Source organism: Danio rerio, chromosome 16 (genome assembly GCF_052040795.2).
Source record: "Danio rerio strain M-AB ecotype USA chromosome 16, GRCz13ab, whole genome shotgun sequence".
Lineage (NCBI taxonomy): Eukaryota > Metazoa > Chordata > Actinopteri > Cypriniformes > Danionidae > Danio > Danio rerio.
Window position 1 is genome coordinate 28,107,453 of NC_141036.1, and position 24,588 is coordinate 28,132,040.

Sequence of the window (24,588 nt, forward strand, 5' to 3'; positions counted from 1 at the left end):
ACATAAAACTCGAGACAGGTGTTCAGATAGAGTATAGTTTATTTTGTTTGACCTGCAAACTCATCTAAACAAGATAAACTTTCAGAAAACAGCACGGAAACATTATAATGTGCACGCTCATAAATATAGCCTGCGGTTGTCTTCAATAGTCCTTCTTTGCTCAACAACTTTGCTGAAAAACAAAGCAAAACATTACAACAGTCAGACACATAGGTAAAACATTACAGTTACCATGGTTTCCATTTTAATCTATAGTAAACTAAAGTTTGACACTATAGTTTAAAATAGACGATGAGTGGGCCCCGCTGCTCCCACCCACCATGACCCTTGGAGCGGGGTCCCTCTACCGGCCTCCCGTGTTTCCCTGAGGGTCTTCAGGGCTTGTATTGTTCCCTGCCTATACAAACTGCCTCGCTCCAGGGAGTGCACGAGCTAACCGGGCGCCAGTCCGTGCCAGTGTTCACTGGAATGTTGCTCGGCGGCACATTTCGAGTAACAAACACGTAATATTTTTCGCAATATTGCGTTTATGTACGCAAACCGCAAAGAGGTGGAGGGGGGGGGGGGGGGTCCGAACTAACCAGCCCCCACGGCCAAAGGGTCCAGAATTTGTCCTTTTAATTATTTTAAGTAATTTAATATTATATACTATATTTATTATATTTTTAATTTAATACATTTATATTCAATATATATTCCTGTCACGTCTGTGTTTTTGAGGCTGTTTGCTCACTTCATTCGTTTTATTCTGATCAGATATCCGATCGCTCAAACCACTTCAGAAGGTGGTCTGGATTCCAGATGAAAGGTCTAATATTTTTTTAGACATAATTAATATAAACAAAATAAATTATGACCTGGAAAAAATCTGACCTGCGCCTAAAACACCTGTAGGTGCGCTTTTACAGCCAAAATTCAATTAAAAACATGTTTACTATAAGCATTAAACATGTGCTCTAACCTTTCAGGCCTGTAGCCAGGGGGGTTCAGAAGACCCACCCTCATTGACAAAGGACCAGAATTTGTCCCATACATTTGCTCATTTGTCCTATTTTGACTGCTATGTCATCATAAATAATGAAAATAATCCATCAAAAAGGCTTTAAGACCAAACGGAATCCACTGTCGGCTGTTGCTTCGGTGGGACTGAAGTCTTCTGTCACTACTGTATTGTTTTTATACAGAGAAAACATTTTACAGGGAACTTTTATTCTAAATCTTGGACCTTATTTCTGAAAAAAAAAATGAGCAATAAAAAGGTGTGAAGCACCGGAAGCAGACCATGTTACATTAATTTGAATATATTGTGGCTATTGTTGATATCCAGGAATTTGTATACTTTTTTTTTACCAAAGAGGCTAGAAAAATTCTAAGGAAATCATTATTATCATTTTATTATTATTATTATTGTTTTAGTTTTTTTTGTGACTAAGGATAGTACAATGTGCTTGCCAGTTTGTTTTTTGTCTAAAAAATGATAGTGGCTTACAGTTTTTTTTTAAAACTTTAACAGACTGCCATTATTCCTAATGATATATTATCTAACAAATTTGTATTTTAAAAAATATTCTTGTTTTAATTTTTTTATTGCAATTTATTATTAGGAAATATTTTATTACATCAAAAAGTGTGGTTATAATGACATCTGACTAGCTAATCCAGCAAATGCATTATAAAATGCATTATTTAAATCTCATAGTTAAATAGAAACTGAGGCATATACTATACTGACAAAAAGATAGGACTGAGTTGGTGTATTTCTCTGAAAAAGTCATAATCATATTTTTTATACAAGGAATGGCACCTTACTCTTACTAAATATTTACAGGTTTACAGAATCTTTTTTTTACCTTTAGAATACACTTGTTGAACTCCTCACTATTTTCATAGTATGTTCTAATTGCTTTTAAACATTAATTATATTCGTCACATCTATAAAAAAAATGTAATAAAATTTTTATGAAGTATATTGTCAAACATGCTGCAGTGGTTGTTTGATTTAGCATTTACGTCCTTGTAAAAACAGTACATTTTCTATTTCTATGCTGGCAGCTACCTCTTCGCAACTCTCACATGGTCGTCCACTAAAGCTATGCAGGGCTGTGCCTGGTCAGTACCTGGATGGGAGACCACATGTGAAGGCTAGGTTGCTGCTGGAAGTGGTGTTAGTGAGACCAGCAGGGGTTGCTCAACCTGCGGTCTGTGTGGGTCCTAATGCCCCAGTTTATTGATGGGAACTCTATACTGCTCAGTGAGCGCCGTCTAAACAGGCATTATATGAGGCGTTAAACCAATGTCCTGACTCTCTGTGGTCATTAAAAAAAAAACCCAAGGATGTCCTTTGAAAAAGAGTAGGGGTTTAACCCTGGCATCCTGAACAAAATTTAACCACTTGACTCTGTCCATCATGGCCTCCTAACCATCCCTATTTCATATCTGGCTTTATCACTCTTGCTGCGTCCCAATCTGCATACTATCCATCCTAAATAGTGTTTGAAAATAGAATTAGTATGTCCCAAACCATAGTATGTTGAAAAGAGTATGCCAGAGGTTCCTGGATGGTTTGCTATTTCCGATAAAAAATTTAAGGCTGCGTCCGAAACCTTATACTTCCATACTATACACTACATTAAAATCAGTATGTAAGCCAAGTAGTATGTCCGAATTCATAGAATTCGGAAATCAGTATTTGAGAAGTACCCGGATGACTTACTACTTCTGGCGAGATTCTAAAGTGCGCATCCCATGCACGCTGCGCTATCCCATGATGCCCTGCGAGCAAATTCATGAATGGGAGTGAAGCGACGCAACTGACGCAGGTGGGTTAAGTGACCATGACAAAATGTTGGATGTAGTACGTCCGAATTCTATTCATTCAATTCATTTTCTTGTCGGCTTAGTCCCTTTATTAATCCGGGGTCACCACAGCGGAATGAACCGCCAACTTATCCAGCAAGTTTACGAAGCGGATGCCCTTCTCTGGGAAACATCCACACACACACACACTCATACACTACGGACAATTTAGCCTACCCAATTCACCTGTACCGCATGTCTTTGGACTGTGGGGGAAACCGGAGCACCCGGAGGAAACCCACGCGAACGCAGGGAGAACATGCAAACTCCACACAGAAACACCAACTGAGCCGAGGCTCAAACCACCGACCCAGCAACCCTCTTGCTGTGAGGCGACAGCACTATCTACTGCGCCACTGCTTTGCCCCGTCCGAATTCCATTCCACTTGTTTTAAACCTGTTTGAGTGTTAAATTCAAGAGTACATTTTAAAGGATGTCGTAATCTGGTAGCCTTTGACTTCAATATATACAGTTTAAGTCAGAATTATTTTCCCCCTCTTTATTTTTTCCTCAATTTATGTTTGACGGAGAAAAATATTTTTCCTAACACATTTCTAAACATAATAGCTTTAATAACTCATTGCTAATAACTGATTTCTTTTCTCTTTGCTATGATGACAGTAAATAATATTGGACTAGATATTTTTCAAGACACGTCTATACAGCTTAAAGTGACATAGGCTTAACTAGGTTCATTAATTTAATTAGGCGGAGTAGGGTAATTAATCAAGTTATTGTACAACCATGTTTTTTTTTTCTGTAGACTATCGACAAAATATATAGCTTAAAAGGTCTAACAATTTTGACCCTAAAATGGTTTTAAAAAATGCTTTTATTCTAGCTGAAATAAAAAAAATATATTATCAGACATACTGTGAAAATGTCCTCGCTCTGTTAAACATCATTTGGGAAATAAAAAATAAATAAATTCAAGGGGTGCTAATAATTCTGACTTCAACTGTATATCATTTTTCTGCTATAAAACAGAAATAGAAAATTAGATAAAAAATTCAACCTTTAAATCTTTTTTTTGGTGCTGTGATGAATCGTCTGAATATGCTTAAAGGTTGAAATAACATTCACTGTATTCTGAAGTGCCCATCAAAATATCTTCCTGTTCAACATCGTTATATACCTACCGCAGGCATATCAAAACACAACCAGTTTTATCTCTAGTAAACCACACATCTGTAATATTTAGTCACGTTTATTCCAACAGCCAAATACAACTGCAAACTTTAAATAAGACGGAGGCACTTGTTTTTTTTCCACATGTCTGAAATTAATACAGTGTATATTACATAGGGGGAAAATTAACATGAAAACAACAAAGTGTCCCTTTTACAGGGACACAGTGATACAGCTATGAAATGCTGCCTAATCCGCAAGTTAGTAATAATAATTAGTTAACCAAGTCTTCATTCTCTGTACAGTACTCATAAAATGTTAAATGCAGAACTTTATCACTACTGATGTCCTCAAATTTAAATTACAGGTGTTTTAAACAAGGATGACTATAAAAGATAGGAAACCCGAGTGTTGTTTTTTTCCTTGCAATAGAGATATATAATAAAAAACTTTTAATGTCATCATCATATGAACTATATACAACGAAATTACAAAACTGTAAAGTCTTTGCTGTAGGTTCCTCTTTTTACATACTCCAATGCCCAGAGGCAAACCACCTTATAAGTGTGAATCAAGTATTTTTAAATAAACATTTCTCAACATGCTGCATACAAACATAATTAATCTAAAAACACCATTAGCCATTTGTACAGAGCGCATCTTCCATTTCATCCACTTCTTCTTGTTTAACAGTCACCTCTTGGATGATGAAGCCATGATCAATTTCACACACTTCCTCCTCTTTTTTAATAGTTACTGGTACCTCCGGGATGAAGAGGGGATGTTGTGTTGTTGCATCCACTTGTTCTGTTTTAACAGTCACCCCTGGAACAAGGCTGCTGAGGTTTACCTCGTTTGGGTCTTTTCTTTTAACAGGCTTTACCTCAGGAATGAAGAGATTGTGCTTGAGTTTGTTCACTTCAATCATTTTGAACCCGAGACGTACGCAAACCCTCTTTTTCTGAATCGCTTTCAAGCACTTAGTGAGCTTGCTGTTGAAGTGCGCCTTCACGTCCGCCTTGTTTATCCACAAACGGGAAGCGAGCAGTTCGATTTCTGTCTTTGTCACGTATGGCTTTCTGTGGAAGTACTGTGAAAGGAAGTCTTTTCTGTCCTCAAACGACGTCCTCTCCATTCCCATTGGTTCCAAGACCAGTGTAACTGGGGTTTCGGGGACTGGAGTTCCTGTCTTGGAAGCCTTTGTGTTCCTTCTTCTGTTCCTCGGCGTGACAGCTTCTTTCTTTGGCTTGGGAAATTCAGGTGCCCCCTGGAAGGTCACTTCTGAAGCAGGCATCTGAACAGAGCTGCATACATCACCGTCGTGAGATTCAGATGTATCAGGATTCAGTTTCCTCTCTGCTTCCTTGATGGCTTTAGGAGCACAACGACACCGTTGCACGTGAATGGAGATGGTTTTAGGTGTTGATTTTTCAGTATACACCCCAAAACAATATATACATTTGTATGCAGGTGTTTTTAGTATTGCATGGATGGTGGGAACGATATGGTGTTTCGTTTGAAGATGCAGCTCGTAGTCTTCAGGGTTCTGGAGCTTTACTTGACAAAACGGACAGGCGTTTGGTGCCGACTTCAACATAGTTGTGTATTCTGCCTTATCTGGATACATTTTTATGTAAATCTTGTCTTTAGTGCTGGTGACCAGTGCAAGGTTAAGCTCTCGGTTGTCAAGCAGATCTTTAGGCACATCCGTGTTCAGATTAAAAGTGCTGAATATGAGGTTGCCCTCATCATCACAGTCAAGACTAAACTGTTCCTTTATGTAAAGTCGGTTGTCTTTGACTTTCAGACTGTGCTCTTTCTTGCTGTGCTCCATTATCTGCTTGAAGGAGTAGAACATCTGAGGGCAGAACAGACACTTCAAGCCGTGCAACAAATGCTGGAAAATACCCTGCTCTGTCAGTAAAATCTTGCACCTCAGGCACTTGACAGTTTGATTATCATGTTTTTTCAAAAACGGCGCCTGCACAGCAAGTTCATTTGGTCTGGAATTTTTATTCATCGCCCTCTGAACTGGAGGCATAAGCCCTGGGGTTACCACTGCTGAATTTGGAGGCTGGCTAATCTGGTTTTGCGCTAATACCATTTGAGGGGGTCCGCCATGGACGGGAACAGTCACTTGAACGGGTGCTAGAGTGTAGGTCGGGACACCGTTGACTTTGTTGCCTGTGGGAATGAGACGCACAGACTGCGAGGTGATGAGGGGAGCTCTTGGAACCGACTGGTTCAGCTGAAGACCTTGAGTAACAAGAAATGGTGAACGTACACCCATTTCGCCAGGGAGGTTGACCTGGACGCCAGGAGGAAGAAGAACCTGCGGTCCTTGCTGGGGCGGTGGTAGCCTGGGCACAGTCATAGTGAGGGGTAACGTCTTGGGTGTGTTCTGCGGCATGTTTGGCATTACCATATTGAGGGGTTTGACTACTGGAGAGGTAGGCAGAACTTGGGACATCCCGCCAGGGGACTGTGGATGCGGAGCATTCTGAAGCGCAGCCACAGTCGTGCCTGAAAGCAGAGCTTGAGTTTGTGGAGACAGAAACATCTGGCCTGCACCAGGAGAGCAAAACAGAGCAGCCGCGTTGCTTGGGCCGGCCAGAAGAACTGTGCCATTTCCATTAGTTTGTTGAGTCTGTTGTGGAATATAGTTCGGTCTTGCAAACAGCGTGACCGGCTGCATCGATTTAGGTGCAAGGTTCAGCAGATTCTGTAGCCCAACCATTTGGTTCATGCATTCTTTTTCAATTATACAAGGCATTATCTGCCAGTGTAGTTCCTTGTGCTTCTCTGAACTCAAGATATGGTACAGTAAATGTTCAATGGTCTCTGCTGGAAGTTTGCACAGTTTGCAGTGATATTTGACAGGTGTGCCATCACGTATCTGCGGACCAGCCATTGGTGCACTTTCCGACCCAAGGCCAAAGTAGCGATCCAGCAACGTAGCAAAGTGGTTTACCAGGACGTGCTTCTTCATCACATACAATAAAGAGTCATGATAACCACAGGTCGCGCAAGTGTATCTGTCGTCAGCGGCATCAGCAGAAACTGTAACTGATATGGTTTTCGGTGTGTGGGCCAAAGTGTGGCTAGGGTGGCTCTGATGGGCTCTTGATGGCAGCATGTGGAAAAACTGAATGTGTTGTTCTGTGACTTTTGGAGAGCTGACAAATGGGCAGTAGGGGCACATTAACAAACAGGCCCCATCCAGATTTTTCCAGTGACAGCGATGGATGTGGCTTCTGAATGTGGGCACCGACCGGCTGGAGTACCAACACAGACTGCAGCACAGACTTTGGCTTCGGTATGGATACTGAGAAAGGAAGGCAACATCATAATTAATATGGGCTTGAATTACGTTTATTAATAATGCGTACAGTGGAAAACTGTAAAGCATAAAGAGGTGCCAAATGCATTTAAAAACAGACACAAATTTACAATATGTACATAATCACCTTTTTTTTCTTTTTGCCAACATGACCGTCAGTGAAATCATCCCATTCTGTGTTGTCAAAGCTTGCATCCCCAGCATCAAAACATTTATATGTCTGAGGGATATAAAGGAAAAATCATCAGCAGAAATAATAATATCAGAGTAAAAATAAAAAATAATAATTATGTGTAAAAAGACAACACAACAAAATCACGTTTAATGCTTTACACCACAACATTATAAATAAAAGACATCCATAGATTGAATAAACATTTTTGCCATCATCTACAAAAAAAGTTGGAAATGAAAATGTATAATTGAATATTCAATATTGATTGATATTGATAAATGTTAAAAAAAATAGTTACTTAAATATCAGGATAGGTAATATAGTGGGTGTGTCCTCATGATTATATGCTGCGTTTAATATCATTAAAATATAACATTCTGCTTAAACTCCAACATAGGGATTTCCCATAGGGATTTTAAGTTCTCATTAAAATTTTAAATCTTTGTGGATTATCAATAAAATATAATATTTTGCTTAAACTTATAAAAATAATATAAACAGCCTTATTAACAGTGACTGTTCCGGACATGTTTTTAATCACGAGGACTTTAAGAAGTTTTCGTTAAAACATTTTAATCCATAAATCAAAACAAAACCCGAAAAAGTGAGTTAAGACTTTACACATCATTATAAACATTAATTGGATGCAAAATATTTAACAATTCATAAAAAAAATTAGAGGTCAAGGCAGTGTTGGACAATGTAGGTTTTAAAATATACCAGACCTTAGAAAATATACAATATACTGTAAGAGATTGTACTGATAAGTTTTTCTCACTTGGCAACCTATTTTATAGTGCATCCAGAAAGTATTCATAGTGCTTCACCTTTACCACATTTTTTTGTTACAGCCTTAATCCAAAATGGATTAAATTAATTTATTTCTTTAAAATTCTACACGCAACACCCGATAATGACAAAGTGAAGAAAAAAAAGATTTTCTGACTGAAAATAAAAAACCTGAAAAATCACATGTGCATAAGTATTCAAAGCCTTTGCTCAATACTCTGTTGATGCACCGTTGGCAGCAATCACAGCCTTAAGTCTTTTTGAATATGATGCCACAAGCTTGGCACACCTGTCTTTGGGAATTTTTGCCCATTCCTCTTTGCAGTACCTCCTAAGCTCTATCAGGTTGGATGGGAAGCAACAGTGTACAGCAGATTTTCAGATCTCTCCAGAGATGTTTAATATGATTTAGGTCTGGGCTCTGGCTGGGCCACTCAAGGACATTCACTGAGTTGTTGTGAAACCACTCCATTGATATTTTGGCGGTGTGCTTTGGGGTGTTGTCTTGCTGGAAGATGAACCGTCACCCCAGTCTGAGGTCAAGAGGGATCACTGTAGGGATGTTATTAGCCGGCCAGCTCTAGTAAGAGTCCTGGTAGTTCCAAACATTTTCCACTTACGGATGATGGAGGCCACTGTGCTCACTGGAACTTTCAGAGCAGCAGAAAATTTTCTTTAACCTTCCCCAGCCGTGTGCCTCAAGACAATCCTTTCTCAGAGGTCTACAGACAATTCCTTTCTTTTCATGCTTGGTTTGCGCTTTGACATGCACTGTCAACCCTGAGACCTTATATAGACAGGTGTATGCCTTTTCAAAACTATGTCCAATCAACTGAATTTACCACATGCACACTTCAATTAGGCTGCTGAAACATCTCAAGATTGATCAGTGGAAACAGAATGCAGCTGAGCTCAATTTAGAGCTTCACAAGAAAGGCTGTGTATACCTACGTACATGTGATTTTTCAGGTTTTTTATTTGTAATAAATTCGCAACAATTTCAAAAATCTTTTTCACATTGTTATTATGGGGTATTGTGTGTAGATTTTGAGGAAATAATGGAAATAAATTCATTTTGAAAAAGGCTGTAATATAAAAAAATGTGGATAAAGTGAAGCGTTATGAATACTTTCCGGATGCACTGTAGTTCACATAAAGGTGGACTCTTCAATTATCTTAGAAGAGTAGAACCTTCCCCTTTAATTTTTTTTATTATTTTATTTATTTATTTTCCCTATTACATATAAGAGTGAAATATGTTACTTCATGTTATTATTTTTTTGTATTTTATTTTAATATTATTCATATATTTTTAACAGATTCTCAGTGTATATGTGTGCAATAAGTTTTGTTTGTTGTGCAAAAAAAAAAGAAGACAAAAAAGGAAAAAGATATTTGAACTGCATGTTTCATATCTAAAATGTTCAATAAAAACACTTTTAGGTAAAAAAAAAGTTGATTGTTTATCAGATCCTCTAGTATTTTCCTAGTTCAATAGTTCTTGCATAAAAAAATTACTTTTTACAAGACTATGTAGTTTCAAAACACAAGAATTGAATTAATGCCGCAAGTTATAAGCAGGCCCACACGGATTCTGTGCGATTTTTTTTAGCCCATGATTGAGTCTATGTATTTTTCTTGTGTTTTTAAATTTATAAATTATAAATTTATATTTATTCAGTTTTTAAATTAATTTCACTAATTTTATTGTGATTTAATAATAGTAATATTAAAATGTCCATGTGATTTATTTACAATCAGTTTGAAAAGTAATATTTTCTCTCTTTTAGTAGATATGAGACTTGGTTTGTTTACCAAATGAGTGGATCTAATTGGATTTGCATTGTAAACATTAATTAAAAGTTACAAAACGTATTATTTTTTATTTAATAAATTAAGTTATTTGTTATGATATTCCCAAAATCATTTCGCATAAATCCGCAGACTAAGCAGAAATAGCAAAAAAATGTCCGCAGATTCTGTCTGGCCCTAGTTATAAGAAGAGACAATCACATAATAAGAAATTTTAGGCAGCAAATCTATATTAAAATTAAGTCCTTACTAAACGCTGGAGGGGCTGATTTGTAATTAAATTTTCAGTATTTAATAACAATATTTTCAAGTATTCTTTGATAACAACTAAAATTATTTGGTGAAAGCACAAAGACAGTAAAGAACCAAAACAAGAAGACAGTAAAACGTCATCAGGAAAATCTGCCAGCCAATCAGAAGATCAGATCTACAGTACTCTACCTCCAGCATATCCTGGCACTGCTGCATCCCGATGTCACACAAAATACTTTTGACCCGTTTCCTCGGTCGTCTGAGTTTTGTAAGGTTCTTCACTGGAATCTGATACATTTTGCTCAACCTGTAATCAAAATTAAATATAAAACGAAGTGTTTGTTTCCGTCATATGAATAAACACAAAACCACAAATTCAGCCTCAAATGCGAGTGAACAGATTAAAGCGACTTCTGAAATAAACTGAGGCCTAGCTATAACATAGTTATAATAAACACAGCTAGTTGTAACTATGTACCTAGCAAGCCAAATTTCAGATCAGAAACCACTACTGTTATTAAAACAACTCGTGTCTTTAAAGTTGTTTGTAACTTAAAGAGACGCCAGGACATGTCATTGATAAACTGAAGGGTGTGAATGATTATGAGGCGTATCCTGAATCAGTGTCTACCTTCAGTGTTCTGGCACAGATGAGTGGATAAATGTCTGCGCGCGTCCGTTTTCTTCCGGCGTCACTAGTAAGGCGCGCGCTCCTGAAGCGTCTACTTCATCGTCCGGAGCGTCCAGGTAGCGCTCGACCCGCCTTTCCCGATGGACTGACGATGGTCTGCTGAAATACGAACCGAGCGCAGGATTGCCCACTTTTGATGAAATCTCACTGAAACATCAGCCCACTCCTGCTGAAAAAACATGGCGTACAGGAAGACGGGAAGTGACGTTTTCTGATTTACATACTGCACAGTGCACTTCCACCAATGGGAGAGAAGTGGGCTGGTCTTGTGAAGTTGATCAATGTGATGGTCATTGGTTTTTTGGAATAAGTCATAAAGCAGGGCTGTGGTTTTCCCCTGGGGATGATGGTGGTGACACACCTGTGGATCTTCACCTTTGGGGATGCTGCTGGTATGGGAAGGTGGATTGATTGATGGGTGGAGGTTTGATAGTATGTGAAGGGACTGTTATTATGAGTAGTGTATTATCTGATGGACTTTAGGAGCTCTTTTACATCAGCACAGCATGTTGGTTAAATTTGCTCTGAGGAAAAGTTTGGATGGTTGCTCACGGCTCAAGAGGCCCACTGAATGGATGCTGCAGAGACCCAGGTAAATATTCCAAAGAACAGAGTTGGTCAAGCTAAACTGTCAGTTAGGAAAACTTATAGAATGGATATATAGAGAAAGATTGGGACATTTTTGTTGCCTTAAATTTTCATTTAAATGGTGCAAGAATGAAGCTTTATGTATGCCATGTGAAGTGGAGATGGTATTGTTAAATTGGTTATGTTTGGTGATCGCATAGATATTTTGTAATGGTTGCATTTTGCTCTCTGAGGTCTTAACGTTAATTAAAGTCTTTTAGTGTAAAGGGGTTTTCTCATTCTCTCAACTGTTTTGAAAGTTTGATGAAAGTTTACTGAAGATGCTTTTCTTTTTGGAGTAAGGTACAGTCAAAAGCAAAGGGTCAACTGCTGTTTAACTTTTTGAGTGGTCAAGTTAACTATATATATGAGCGGGAAGAATAAAAAGGACAATTGACCTGATCAGAAAGTTATGTGTTTGTTTAAAGCTGGGGTGTCTACATTTTTTTGTATGAAGGGCCAAAAACCGAATATCACTGATAGCCGTGGGCTCAAGATAAATATAGTAAACTGTATTACATTAAAGGTCATTCATTCATGCATTCATTCATTCATTTATTCATTTTCTATTTAGCTTTGTCCATTTATTAATCTGGGGCAGCCACAGCGGAATGAACCACTAACTTATCCAGCATATGTTTTATGCAGCGGATGCTCTTCCATCTGCAACCCATTACTGGGAAACATCCATACACTCTCATTCAAACACACTATGGACAATTTAGCTAACCCAATTCACCTATACCACATGACTTTGTGGTATAGGAGACCGGAAACTCATGCAAACATGGGGAGAACTTGCAAACTCCACACAGAAATGCCAACTGACCCAGCCGAGGCTCGAACCAGCGACCTTCTTAATGTGAGGCAATCGTGCTACCCCACTGCGCCACCGTGACGGCCTACATTAAAGTTGCCATGGGTAATTTCCCTATTTATTTCATAATATTATAAAAATAGAAAACATTACTTGAAACCGTATGAACTAATGCACTTTAAAATAAATAAACAATCCCATTTATAACACAGTGGAGTTCAATGCTGAATACACTAGTCAAGCAGAATCTGCCTTTGACTTGATTTGCTCACCAAAGTCTCTGCATTGCCAGGTGACAATGTGTACATTTAAACAAATTTGATTTAATTGACATGTTTTACAATCATTTAATGTAAACATTTAACTTCAGTTAGCTTTTAACAATAAAACAAACAAACAAAGGGCTTTATTAAATTTGAATTGACAATCTCAAAACCATTCCCATCATTCTCCCTCTCTTCTCAGATGGGATGGCGGTCCAAATCAAAGGTTTCCATGGGCCAACTTTGGCCCACGAGCCCTAGATTGGGCACGTCTGGTTTAAAGCTCAAGTTTAGAATTGTCTTTGATTGTATTAGCTGATTAATGATGTCATGAACATTTTCTGTGATGTGAAGGAAGGGGGTTTTGTTTTTATCACTGGCTCGGAAGTGTTTAAAGGGATAGTTTACCCAAAAATGGAACATTTATTCACCCTCAAGTGGGTACAAACATTTATGAGTTTGTTTTTTTCTGTCGAACACTAAAGAATATATTTTGAAGAATGTTAGAAGCCTGTGACCACTGACACCCATAGTAGGAAATGCAAATACTGTGGAGACTCAAAGAAAGAAAGAAGAAACAGGTTTGAGACCATTTGAGGGTGAGTAAATTATGACAGAATTGACATATTTGGGTGAACTATCTCTTTAATGGTTGTCACAGTGGCACAGTGGGTAGCACGAACACCTCATAGCAAGAAGGTTGCTGGTTTGAGTCACGGCTTGATCAGTTGGCATTTATGAGTGGAGTTTTTATGTTCACCACTTTCGCGTGAGTTTCTTCTGAGTGCTCCGTTTCCCACAAGTCCAAAGACATGCGCTATAGGTGAAATGAATAAACTAAATTGTTTGTAGTGTATGCATGTATGACTGTATGGGTGTTTCCCAGTGTTGGGTTGCGGCTAGAAGGGCATCCTCTGCGTAAAACGTATATGCTAGATAAGTTAGTGGTTCATTCCACTGTGGCGACCCCTGATTGATAAAGAGACTAAGCCGAAAGGAAAATGAATGACTGAATATCCCTTTAATGTAAAGTATGGTCAAAGTGCTTTCGCTGTATTTCCTTATGCAAATATCCAAACATCAAGCTACAATTACTTCAGGTAAAAAATGTAAAAGTTTACATATAAATGAACAACAACTGAACTACATTTAGTGAGCTTGTGCTTAAAAGGTCTGTCAATAGGATCGGAAAATTACCTTTGAAATATGTTGCTTTTTCTGAGCCCATTAGTACATTTTTGTTCGTGAAGTTTATTCATAAACAAATTTCGAGAGGATCACGTGCTTATGATTGTTCGCAGCTGTTCCAACTTTAGCTAATGACTGATTATCCTATCAGACGATCCTTAACTCACTATAAATAACCAGACTTTTCTCATCTCAATATCTTCGTCTCGAAGAAACCCCTCCCCACCTAACCCTACTTTCCCTCCTTTCAAACGGGCGTCACGGTGGCCAGCGATTAGCGCTGTTGCCTCACAGCAAGAATGCCCCAAGAATGGAATGGTTTAATTCCTTTCCAAACCAGACAGCATTTCTGTGCGGAGTTTGCTCGTTCTCCCCGTGGTCATGTGGGTTTTCCCCGGGTCCTCCGGTTTCCTCCCACAGTTCAAAAACAAGCACTCTAAACAATTAATCAAAATACATTAGCTAACCTCTGAGTACACCTTCCAGTATACATATCTGACACTTAGCTACAACAAGCAAGAAGGGGAGTCATCGAGATCTACCTGAGCTCAAACTCCCCTCTCGCCTTGCAACGGGAGGGAGCCCAGGGCTCGAGGATCTTATAAGCTCAGGGCTCTTTCCCGGGACAGCACGCCAAACTAGCTTTACTATCAATCATCAGCTAAGTGTGAACTCTTGAATTGTTTATTCATAAAAAGCTTCATAATCAACATGAAAGATGTTTACGATTGTTTAGATGTTTGTGACAAAAAAAATAGATTGAAAAACAAATTTGTGCAGTATGATCAGGTGAAGCACGATCGCCTCACTGCAAGGAGATCACTGGTTCAAGCCTCGGCTGGGTCAGTTGACATTTCTGTGTGGAGTCTGCATGTTCTCCCCGTGTTTGTGTGGGTTTCCTCTGGGTGCTCCGGTTTCCCCCACAAGTCTAAAGAAATGCACTATAGGTGAATTGGGTAAGCTAAATTGGCCGTTGTGTATGTGTGTAATTGAGTGTGTATGGGTGTTTCCCAGTGATGGGTTGTAGCTGGAAGGGCATGTGCTGCATAACTGGATAAGTTATATATAATATGCTGGATAAGTTGGCGGTTCATTCCGCTGTGGCAACCCCAGATTAATAGAGGGATTAAACCAAAAAGAAAATGAATAAATGAATGAATGATCAGGTGGTTCAGTAAACATTATTTCTATATTCTACCGTATAAATGTACATATAGAGAACGTATTGTCTCTTTCAAATGATTAATTACATTTCCTTTACATGCTTTTTAAAAAACCTCTCAAAAAGTCTTATTCACCTTCATAAAACATGCACAAACCCTGTTTTTGTAAAAGTCGCCAGCAGAGGGAGATCATCTACAGTGTCCCAGTACACTACTCACAATACTATACTATACTATACTATACTATACTATACTATACTATACTATACTATACTATACTATACTATACTATACTATACTATACTATACAGTATAGAAACACATTGATAAAGAACATTGTTAAGATGCTGAGTTCACAACATTGAAAAATCATTTGTACAAGGTTTATATGGTCATGGAAAAATGAGAGAGGTCTGGATGCAGACATGGTGCAGTGCAATCTGGGCTGCATCCAATGCTTTTTAATGGGGTCACCTAACCCCACCCTTCTAAGTGATGTAATCTCAGCTTGCATCATAAATTTTGACATGGCATTTTCAAGGCCGGGAAAAGTTTTGGAAAAACAGAAAAATAGAAAAACCCACAAGGAAAAGTCATGGAAATTACATTTACATTTAGTCATTTAGCAGTAATTTTTGTCCAAAGCGACTTACGCTGCGGTCACGCTAGAGCGTGTGCTTGCAAAATTTTGCCTTATAGCGCTGCGAAAAGGGGTGGGGTTAAACAATATGATTAGCTATTAATAAAAGTGAGCGATTGCTTCTAATTTAAAGTAATGGTCTCATGCAATCACCTGATGTGATTACGTAGGTAAGAATTCATCAAGTTTAAACTTTTGAATGCAGCGAAATGCGAAACTTGTCGCACGTGCTTGTGTTTCCGGTCTGCCGGATTCGCATCCCTATGAATGGAAGTCTATGGAGCGAAAAGTGGAGTGTGACCGTGGCTTTATAATAGAAGTAGTTTTACCTACTAAAATAAATATATCTATTTAATAAATCTGTTTTGTTTTAATGCACCAAAATACATTGCCTATATTTGCTGAGAAATGGATAAAAATATTCATTTTCAAAATGGGGTGTGGGGTGACAGTGTTCACCCAGTGTTCGCTCTGGGTGCTCCGGAGTTTCCCCCACAAGTCCAAAGACGTGGTACAGGTGAATTGGGTAGGCTAAATTGTCCGTAGTGTATGTGTGTGAATGAGCGTGTATGGATGTTTCTCAGTGCTGGGTTGTGGCTGAAAGGGGCTCTGCTGTGTAAAAACGTGCTGGATAAGTTGGCGGTTCATTCCGCTGTGGTGACCCCAGATTAATAAAGGGACTAAGCCGAAAAGAAAATGAATGAATGAATGAAAATGGGGTGTGCTCAATTATGCTGAGCACTGTACTTGAGTATATCTTTGAAATGATAGTCTGTAGAACAGTATGTCTCTGAAAATCTTAATCAACATTTGGGCAGTCCGTCAGGGTTGTTCTCCAAAGCCATATTTTTTTGCTGGCGAAGAATATCTTACTTTGAATATTACGTTCCCTGGCTTCTTCCAGCTTTCGGTTATAATAGTTGGTAAGAAGTGTCATCTGGACCATCCTTTATTGTCAGCAGAGAAATGACCCACTTCAGTATGTCATCCTAGACCTCTTCAAACTCTCTATCAAAGCGTCTCTTTCATCTCTTATGTTTCTACTCATCACTAACAGCTGTTTTTGCAAGCATAGAAATATCTGAATATGTAAGAAAAGTTTTGTATCCTTTACATTTCATGTCATTAAGTCATCCAGACACCACAATGTTCATGGCAGATTTATTTATTTTCTTTATTGTTTTGTTGTTATTCCAAACTTTTAGAACTGTTGTGAGACACAGTTAATTTGAGACTCTGTTTTTTGTTCATACTCTACAGTACAGGTCAGTTCTATTTTAGTGATGAATGAATGATGACAGTAGTAGGTTTATTTTGTGCAGCAAAATCAAGAACAGAAAAACAAGAAACAAATCTAAAACAAGCAAATACAAAAAGCAAGAATAAGTCATAAAACTACAACAAGAAGGCATTTAATATGATTTTGTAGAGATGTATAATTGAATTATGCATTGAATTGCTTGGTCTGATACAAAATTGAAAAATAAATGTGTGCCATGACAGATGTACATGAGAATCTGTTTATGCAAGTACAATTTACACTAAAAAGTGATTTAATCATGTTATAAAGAGCTGTTCAAATGCATTCAGACATCTGCTGACAAAATCATTTTTGTCACATTTCAGTTCCCGTTATTACAACACAGTTCTTGATTAAACTTAATTCCTGTGTGCAGTCTATTTTATTTTGTAAAATAGATATATATTGTTGTGGACTATATGAAAAAATATATAAATCTGATTGTGTGGATACTTTAAAAAAATTAGATAATAAAAAAAATAATGGACATTATAATGTAATGTGTGCATGCTAATGGAAAATAGCTAAAACATTTAGTTTAATTAAATGTAAAACTTTTTCAAAATTGGTTTATTCAAATATAAGAAAATTTTAATTCTGTCATCGTTTTCTCACGCTCGTGTTGTTACTTATGATTTTCTTTTTATCCCTCTATCTTTCTATCTTTCTATTTCTTCTCTACAAACATTTAGATGATTCTTTTGTCTTTTTGTCTGATTTATTATTTTTTTGTCTGGGAGAAAATGATTTAGATTTTTAGGTGAAACTTCACAATTTTCATTAGGTAATTAATTAGTTAATTGTAAAATTATTTAACTTTTTAAATTAGAAATTTTTGGATTTGCCACATCTTAAGATTTTTTGATTCAAGTTACTTTCCCGTTTCATCCTATATCGCTGCTTTGAAAGAATCCCTGTAAAACAGTTTTAAAAGTGACTTTTTGCATGTGTTTGTGATGTATAGGTCAAAGAAATGTACAAAAATCAAATAAAATGTACACATGATTAGAAAGCATTTCAAATACATGTAAAGTGTCTACATTAGTATTTCAAACAGCAAAAAGAATCAAAATATATGTGATATAATGTTCCATCAGCATAAGAGATGTTTTTTTGAAACTATTTTGTTTTAATGCTTAAAAAGTCTTCTTTATAGGGGACCTATTATGCCACTTTTTACAAGATGTAAAATAAGTCTCTGATGACCCTAGAGTGTGTATTTAAAGTTTCAGCTCAAAGTATCATTCAGATGTTTTTTTTATTATTCTTTGAAACTGGCCCTTTTAGGCTATGATCCAAAATGTGCCGTTTTTGTGTCTGTCACTTTAAATTCAAATGAGATTGAGCTCGCAGTCCTCTTTTAAAAAGTGTGAGGAGCTACAATCACCTGCACATCAGCATAACAGCAGGTTTTAAACAACATGTAATCTCTGTGAAGTCAAAAGAAGTGTCTAAGAAGAAGGTAGTCTATCAAGACTACACTGTAAAAAAAATCTGTTATTTTATGTTTTTTTCCGGTAGCTAGGGTGCCAAAAAAAAAAAAAAAGTAAAATATCGGCCGTTAAATTACAGACATTTAGCGTAAAATAACATGCGGTAAACTACTGAGGTTTACCGGAAATACAAATTTAAGTTTTTTTTTTTGCCTTTTACATAGCCTGATTTTTAATTGGTCTCCTTTAAGATATAAAGAGTCTTAAAATGTATGACTAAAAACCAGACATGCGAGCTAAACATGCAAAGCCTTGAAGAAAAAAACAACAATCCTTTCCAACAGCAATTATATATACTGAGAGTCATTTCTCAACCCTAATTGGTGTCGTCCTTCCAGAAGGTTTATCTTCTACAAAAAGACAACAATCCCGTCCTCCTCCATCGCCCCCTGAGGCAGGAGTAAATGAGAACTCAGATCGACCTGCCATGAGTTGCGAACATCACCAGAGCTGCAGCTTTCCTGTCTGATGGCCGCTTTAAACCCATAATAATCCTGCCTGTCGCTCACACTCCTTAGCCCGGTGTGTCCAGTGCAAGCAAGACAAGGTTGAGAGCGAAAAGACGCTGCTGAAAGGAGTGAATTCGGCCTTCCGGGAGCAACCTGAGGCCTGTATGAAGTGCTAACATGTGGAGATGAATATTGATGTTTGACAGGCCTCTCGATGACCAAATCTACATCTTCTTCACTCTCCGAGCCATTAAAACCATAGGCTTTCATTATCATTGGCAAACCGGGATAGCAAACCGACTCTGTGCTCTCGAAATAATGTCCCGTTGTTGAAGAAGCACAGCTTTTGCGAGTGATGTTGTTGTGCTGGTTTGCAGGTTTGACTGTGATGATGAGATTGTGGCTGTTGGCGATCATCATATCCGTCACCTGATCCAAAGTCTTGCCTGAAACCTCGATACCGTTCACCTCCAGGACCTGGTCGTTGAGGGCTAGCAAACCCGTGCAGGCTGCCAGTCCGCCGGGCACAATGCGGGAGATGAAGACCCCTGGGCGCTTCTCCAGGCCGTATGGAGTGACGGTGACTGTGGTGCCATCGCGAATAAAGAAGCCAAGAGGACGGTCTGAGTTTTGCCGGTACAAGCGAACTCTCCTGTGGGATTCCGGGACGAGGTCCACATCAATGATGGAGGAAACGGGACGGAAGTTGTGTGGTTTGCTGATCTGAAACGCTGGTTTTCTGTGGCTTATGGATTTCTTGCGTTTGGTCATGTCATCAGGACAGGCGCTGCACTGCTCTGCTTCCTCTGGGAAATGGGAAGTAATAGAGTAGGTAAGTGTTTTCTGCTATTATTGTAGATTATTATATAACAAACCTGTACAGTTATGATTGATCAATTAATTCATTCTAAACTTGTATTTTAGACTCATCCCATTTTGCTGTGACGATGTCCATAGAAACTTGAGTTAGAACATTTAACATTTAGTTTTTATTTATTTAAAGTTCCCCTAAAGTGCTTTGAAATGTGCATTTTGTATTCATTGTTTGTTGTAATTGATACATTCATTTTCTTTTCGGCTTAGTCCCTTTATTAATCTGGGGTCGCCACAGCGGAATAAACCGCCAACTTATCCAGCAGACGTTTTACGCAGTGGATGCCTTTCTAGCCGCAACCGATCTATGGGAAACATCCATACACATTAATTCAGCTCATCACTGAGTCTGTGTATTTCCTTGTGTAAATGTGTGTAAATTTATATTTATTCAGTTTTTAAATTAATTTCACTACTATTATTGTGGTATTAGTAATATTAAAATGTTCATATGATTTATTTACTAAGTAATACAGTTTGTAAAGTAATATTTTACATATTTCAGTAGATAAATTATATGAGAGACTTGCTTTGTTTACCAAATAAGTGGATCTAATTAGATTTGCCTCGAAACATTAAATAAAAGTTTAAAATATAAATGAAGTTTTAAGTAATGATACTTTTAAAATCATTCCGCATAAATCCGCAGATTTTTTTACCAAGTTCTTAGAAATAGCAAAAAATGTTTCTGTCTGGCCGCATCTGTAATACAAATACAATATAAAAACTTTGTATTGGTGACTGTGGCTGTGGCACAGTAGGTAGCACGTTCGCCTCACAGCAAGAAGGTCGCCCTGTGTTCGCGTGGGTGTCCTCTGGGTGCTCCGGTTTCCCCCACAAGTCCAAAGACATGTGGTACAGGTGAATTGGGTATGCTAAAAATTGACCGTAGTGCATGAGTGTGTGTGTGAATGAATGTGTAATGAATATGTATGGATGTTTTCCAGTGATGGGTTGCGGCTGGAAGGGCATCCGCTGCGTAAAACATATGCTGGATAAGTTGGCGGTTCATTCTGCTGTGGCGACCCCAGATTAATAAAGGGACTAAGCCAAAAAGAAAATGAATAAATAAACTTTGCATTTTCAATAAATTAGACATTCAACTCAGATGTAAGTATTTTACTGTGCTGATATTTTAATTAAAACACTAAAAACACTAATTAAAGTTTTAAACGTTACAAATGTATCATTTTCAAAAAATTTTTTTACTCAAGTAACACTTTATAAAAAAATATTCAGCTTGTTTATTCTTATGGTATATCTATTTTGAGAATTTTTCCAAATAACCCAGGAAGCTCAACAAAATCTGCTAAAGATCGCAGGGGACGAAAAGCAACAAGATAATCTGTCTGGCACACAAACAAACAAACACACCACAGGGGAATACAAAGCAATTATACTCGAGTACATGATTCCTAACTAGATAAAAGCCTTCTTTTTCTTCCTCTTGCTATTCCTCCTTCTTCCTGAAGCAGACTAAAATAAAACCTGAATAAAATCTTCCTTGATTAAAGACCTTAAAATGACATCTTAAGATCATCACTTCAAATATATACATTTTATCTACATTTTTATACAATATGGTGAGAGTACTGTGTGCTACATACTGTAAAAAATTAATATGATCAATAAATTACAACGTTTTATATAATTCTAAGTCAGTAAAATAAACAAATTATATCTAAGTTTCATTTTTTACAAAATTTAATTTAATGTTTAAATTAAGTTCAAATGACTTGTGAAGTTAATTTGATTCAACTTAAAAATGTAAGGCAGCAATAGTTTTAATACTGTATTATGTTTTGATATTGCTGCTACAATAGGTAAGAGTATATGTGCATGTTAGGACCATAAAGTATTTAAAAGGAAACTGCAGGTATTTTTGAGCTTGTACCTCGCAGCTGTATGAAGATGCGCAGTAAAGACTGTGTGGAGCTCACAGCTTTGCAGAAGTTGTCATCATTATTGATAGGCAGCAGCTCTCCGTGAACATCTGCATATCCGATAAACACGTCCGTATGCCATAGCTGATGTAAACGCACTATGAGTCTGTAGAAGTCTTTATATCTGCCAGGCTCGTAGCGATCCACGGAAAACCTCCTGAACTCTGCACCATACTAGACAGCGAAAGACACGGGTGGATTGCATTAAAAATACAGGCAAGAATAAACGCATAATCACATTTATGATTTAATGGAAAATCAAAATGGTGTGTGAATATATACACTTCCAGTCAAAAGTTTGGGGTCAGTAGGAATGTTTTAAAATAAGCTTCTCCTGCTCACCAAGGCTGCATTTATTTAATCAAAAATACAGTAAATAAAAAAACTGTTCAAAAGTAGTTTATAATGTAATTTCATCATTTATAGTAATTTTAAAGATGATTTTCCAGCTTCATTAGTCCAGTCTTCAGAGTCACGTGATCCTTCAGAAATCACTGTAATATTAATTAATATTAATGGTAATTGTAATAAAAACAATAATGACTGGAGTAATAATTTCATTTGAAACTACATACAATAAGAAAGCAGTTATTTATTTTAATAAATATTTAACAATTGAACAATTAGTTAGTTGAAGTAAAAATTATTAGACATCCTTTTGAAATTTTCTTTTTTTCCCCGGAGAGAATATCTTTTTTCAACACATTTTATGCATATTAGTTTTAATGACTAATTTCTAATGTTTGTTTTTGTCATGATGACCATTCACAATATTTTACAGTAGTTATTTTTCAAGAAACTAGTATTCAGCCTAGTGCAATTTAAAGATCGTAACTAGGTTGTTGTTAACTATGCAAGTTATTTGTCATTAGTTGTGTGTTTTGTTGCCATTCTTCAAAGTAATACTTCTTAAGGGGGCTAATAATAATGAACTTAAAATGGTTATAAAATATATAAATATAAAACTGCTTTTATTCCAGACAAGTTTAAATAAATAAGACTTTTTCTAAAAGAAACAAATATATTATAGAAAATACTGTAGGTATGTTCATATATGTTAAACATCACATGGGAAATATTTGAAAAAGAATACAAACTTCACAGGAGGGTTAATAAATTTGACTTTATATACAACAATTTATATTATATTATACAATTTCTATTACACATTTATATACAACAACGTTACATAATTGTATAAAAGTATTTCTCGACTTTTTTCTTTAAAAAATACAGTGTGTATATAGTTTTAATTAGTTTTTATTTTTTATTTATTTTAGATTTAATCATTTGCATGTTAAATTAAATTATATTAAGATTTTTGAAATTAGTAATTTTGTAATAAATCGGCAATTAGTTATTTGCTTGGGTTTATAGTTTACTATAATCATTTTCAATGTTTTTTTTAAATATTTTATAAGGCAATTTTCTTTATTTATTTATTTTTTCAAAATGAAAATTCATGACCTGAAAGTTTTTTTACTGTGAGCTTCAGAAATAGACCTGGACAGTTTTCAATCAGCTGAAACAATGGACATATTTCAGAAGTGAGCTGCTTCTGGATATTGTGTTTGCGTTTTTGATTGTTTAGGTCTTTTAAAGGGATTTCCCTTCAGTCTGATGGGTGCTGAAGAAACCCAAATAAGCATTGGGACAATATATACACATATCTGAAAATTAAGGATGAAGAGCGAGTTATAATTTAAACTAAAATACCCTAAGTTTAACAGAAACGGAGGCTGCAGCTATCAGTAATGAGAATAAAGAAACTTACTTTACTCTTGACCTCGAGCATCGAGCAGCAGCGCAGCGAATGAGCCTTTCTTATCGGCCGGTTCATGTTGTCTGGTGAGCGGCGAGCGCTGGACTGAGTCCCGCTGTACAGACACCGCGCGGGTTTGTGCAGCTCAGCAGGACTCGCATCCCTCAAAACGCGGAAAAGCAGGACGAAGCTCTTGTAAACTACAGGACAACACGGAAACAATGACATAATTTCCTGACATTAGGCGGCTAATAGGCTTCTTCATTTTGGATAAACATGCAACATTGAGTTTGTGAAACGTGCTGACTAAACAAATGGTCAAGGACAAAAAAATTTTTTATAGCATCATATTTCCCCCCCTCAATACATGGACACTTGTCCCCATTTCTCAGCAGGAAAAATGACATAATATGTCATAATGTCATAATAGCCTACATTTTTATCATGAGTTACACTATAAAAATGCAATATTCCACACAATTCATGCTGTACCAACACAAAATCTATTAGCTACACATAACTATTAAATATATAAAACTACCCTCATTCTCAAATATTTATAGAAATCACTTTGAAAATTTTATATGAATACTATAGATGTTAGTGACAGCTGAGATTATTTATAAATTGCAGTCTGTTAATGATTACAAATTATATGATGAAAATTGTAATGATACAATAATACAGAGTTCTTTTTTAGGTTACGCAACTAGTGACTTTTAACACAACTTGCTTATATTTTTACATTTGTTTTCAAATTCTGAATCACAGATTGCAAATGCTAATCACAATTATTAACACTGCCATTTTTTTAAAACAATGAAGCTAAACAAAAAGATGCAGTGCAATGTTTTAGAGACCACACTGACCAGAATAATATGATTAGAGCACTGTGGAAAATTGTTGGGCTCCAGACAATTCCTTCTAGTTGTCCCAAAATAAATTGCTTAAATTAATTAAAGTGTTTTCCACGTTTAAGTGTATGGGTGTTTCTCAGTGCTGGGTTGCGGCTGTAAGGGCATCCGC

General features: G+C 36.9%; 2 protein-coding genes across 3 annotated transcripts; both read right to left on the reverse strand.

Moving 5' to 3' along the window:
• Nucleotides 1–4,057: 4,057 nt before the first annotated feature.
• Nucleotides 4,058–11,234, reverse strand: adnp2a (ADNP homeobox 2a). Its single transcript, NM_001098265.1, is given in 4 exon segments — nucleotides 4,058–7,310; nucleotides 7,453–7,545; nucleotides 10,543–10,660; nucleotides 10,985–11,234. Coding segments are annotated over 3 exon segments (2,889 nt in total). The 5' UTR covers nucleotides 10,651–10,660; nucleotides 10,985–11,234; the 3' UTR covers nucleotides 4,058–4,622.
• A 5,657-nt stretch (nucleotides 11,235–16,891) lies between these two features.
• Nucleotides 16,892–24,055, reverse strand: pard6ga (par-6 family cell polarity regulator gamma a). 2 transcript variants are annotated; one of them, NM_001130659.2, is given in 3 exon segments: nucleotides 16,897–19,790; nucleotides 21,752–21,974; nucleotides 23,575–24,055. In NM_001130659.2, coding segments are annotated over 3 exon segments (1,194 nt in total). In that variant the 5' UTR covers nucleotides 23,641–24,055; the 3' UTR covers nucleotides 16,897–18,885.
• Nucleotides 24,056–24,588: the final 533 nt, after the last annotated feature.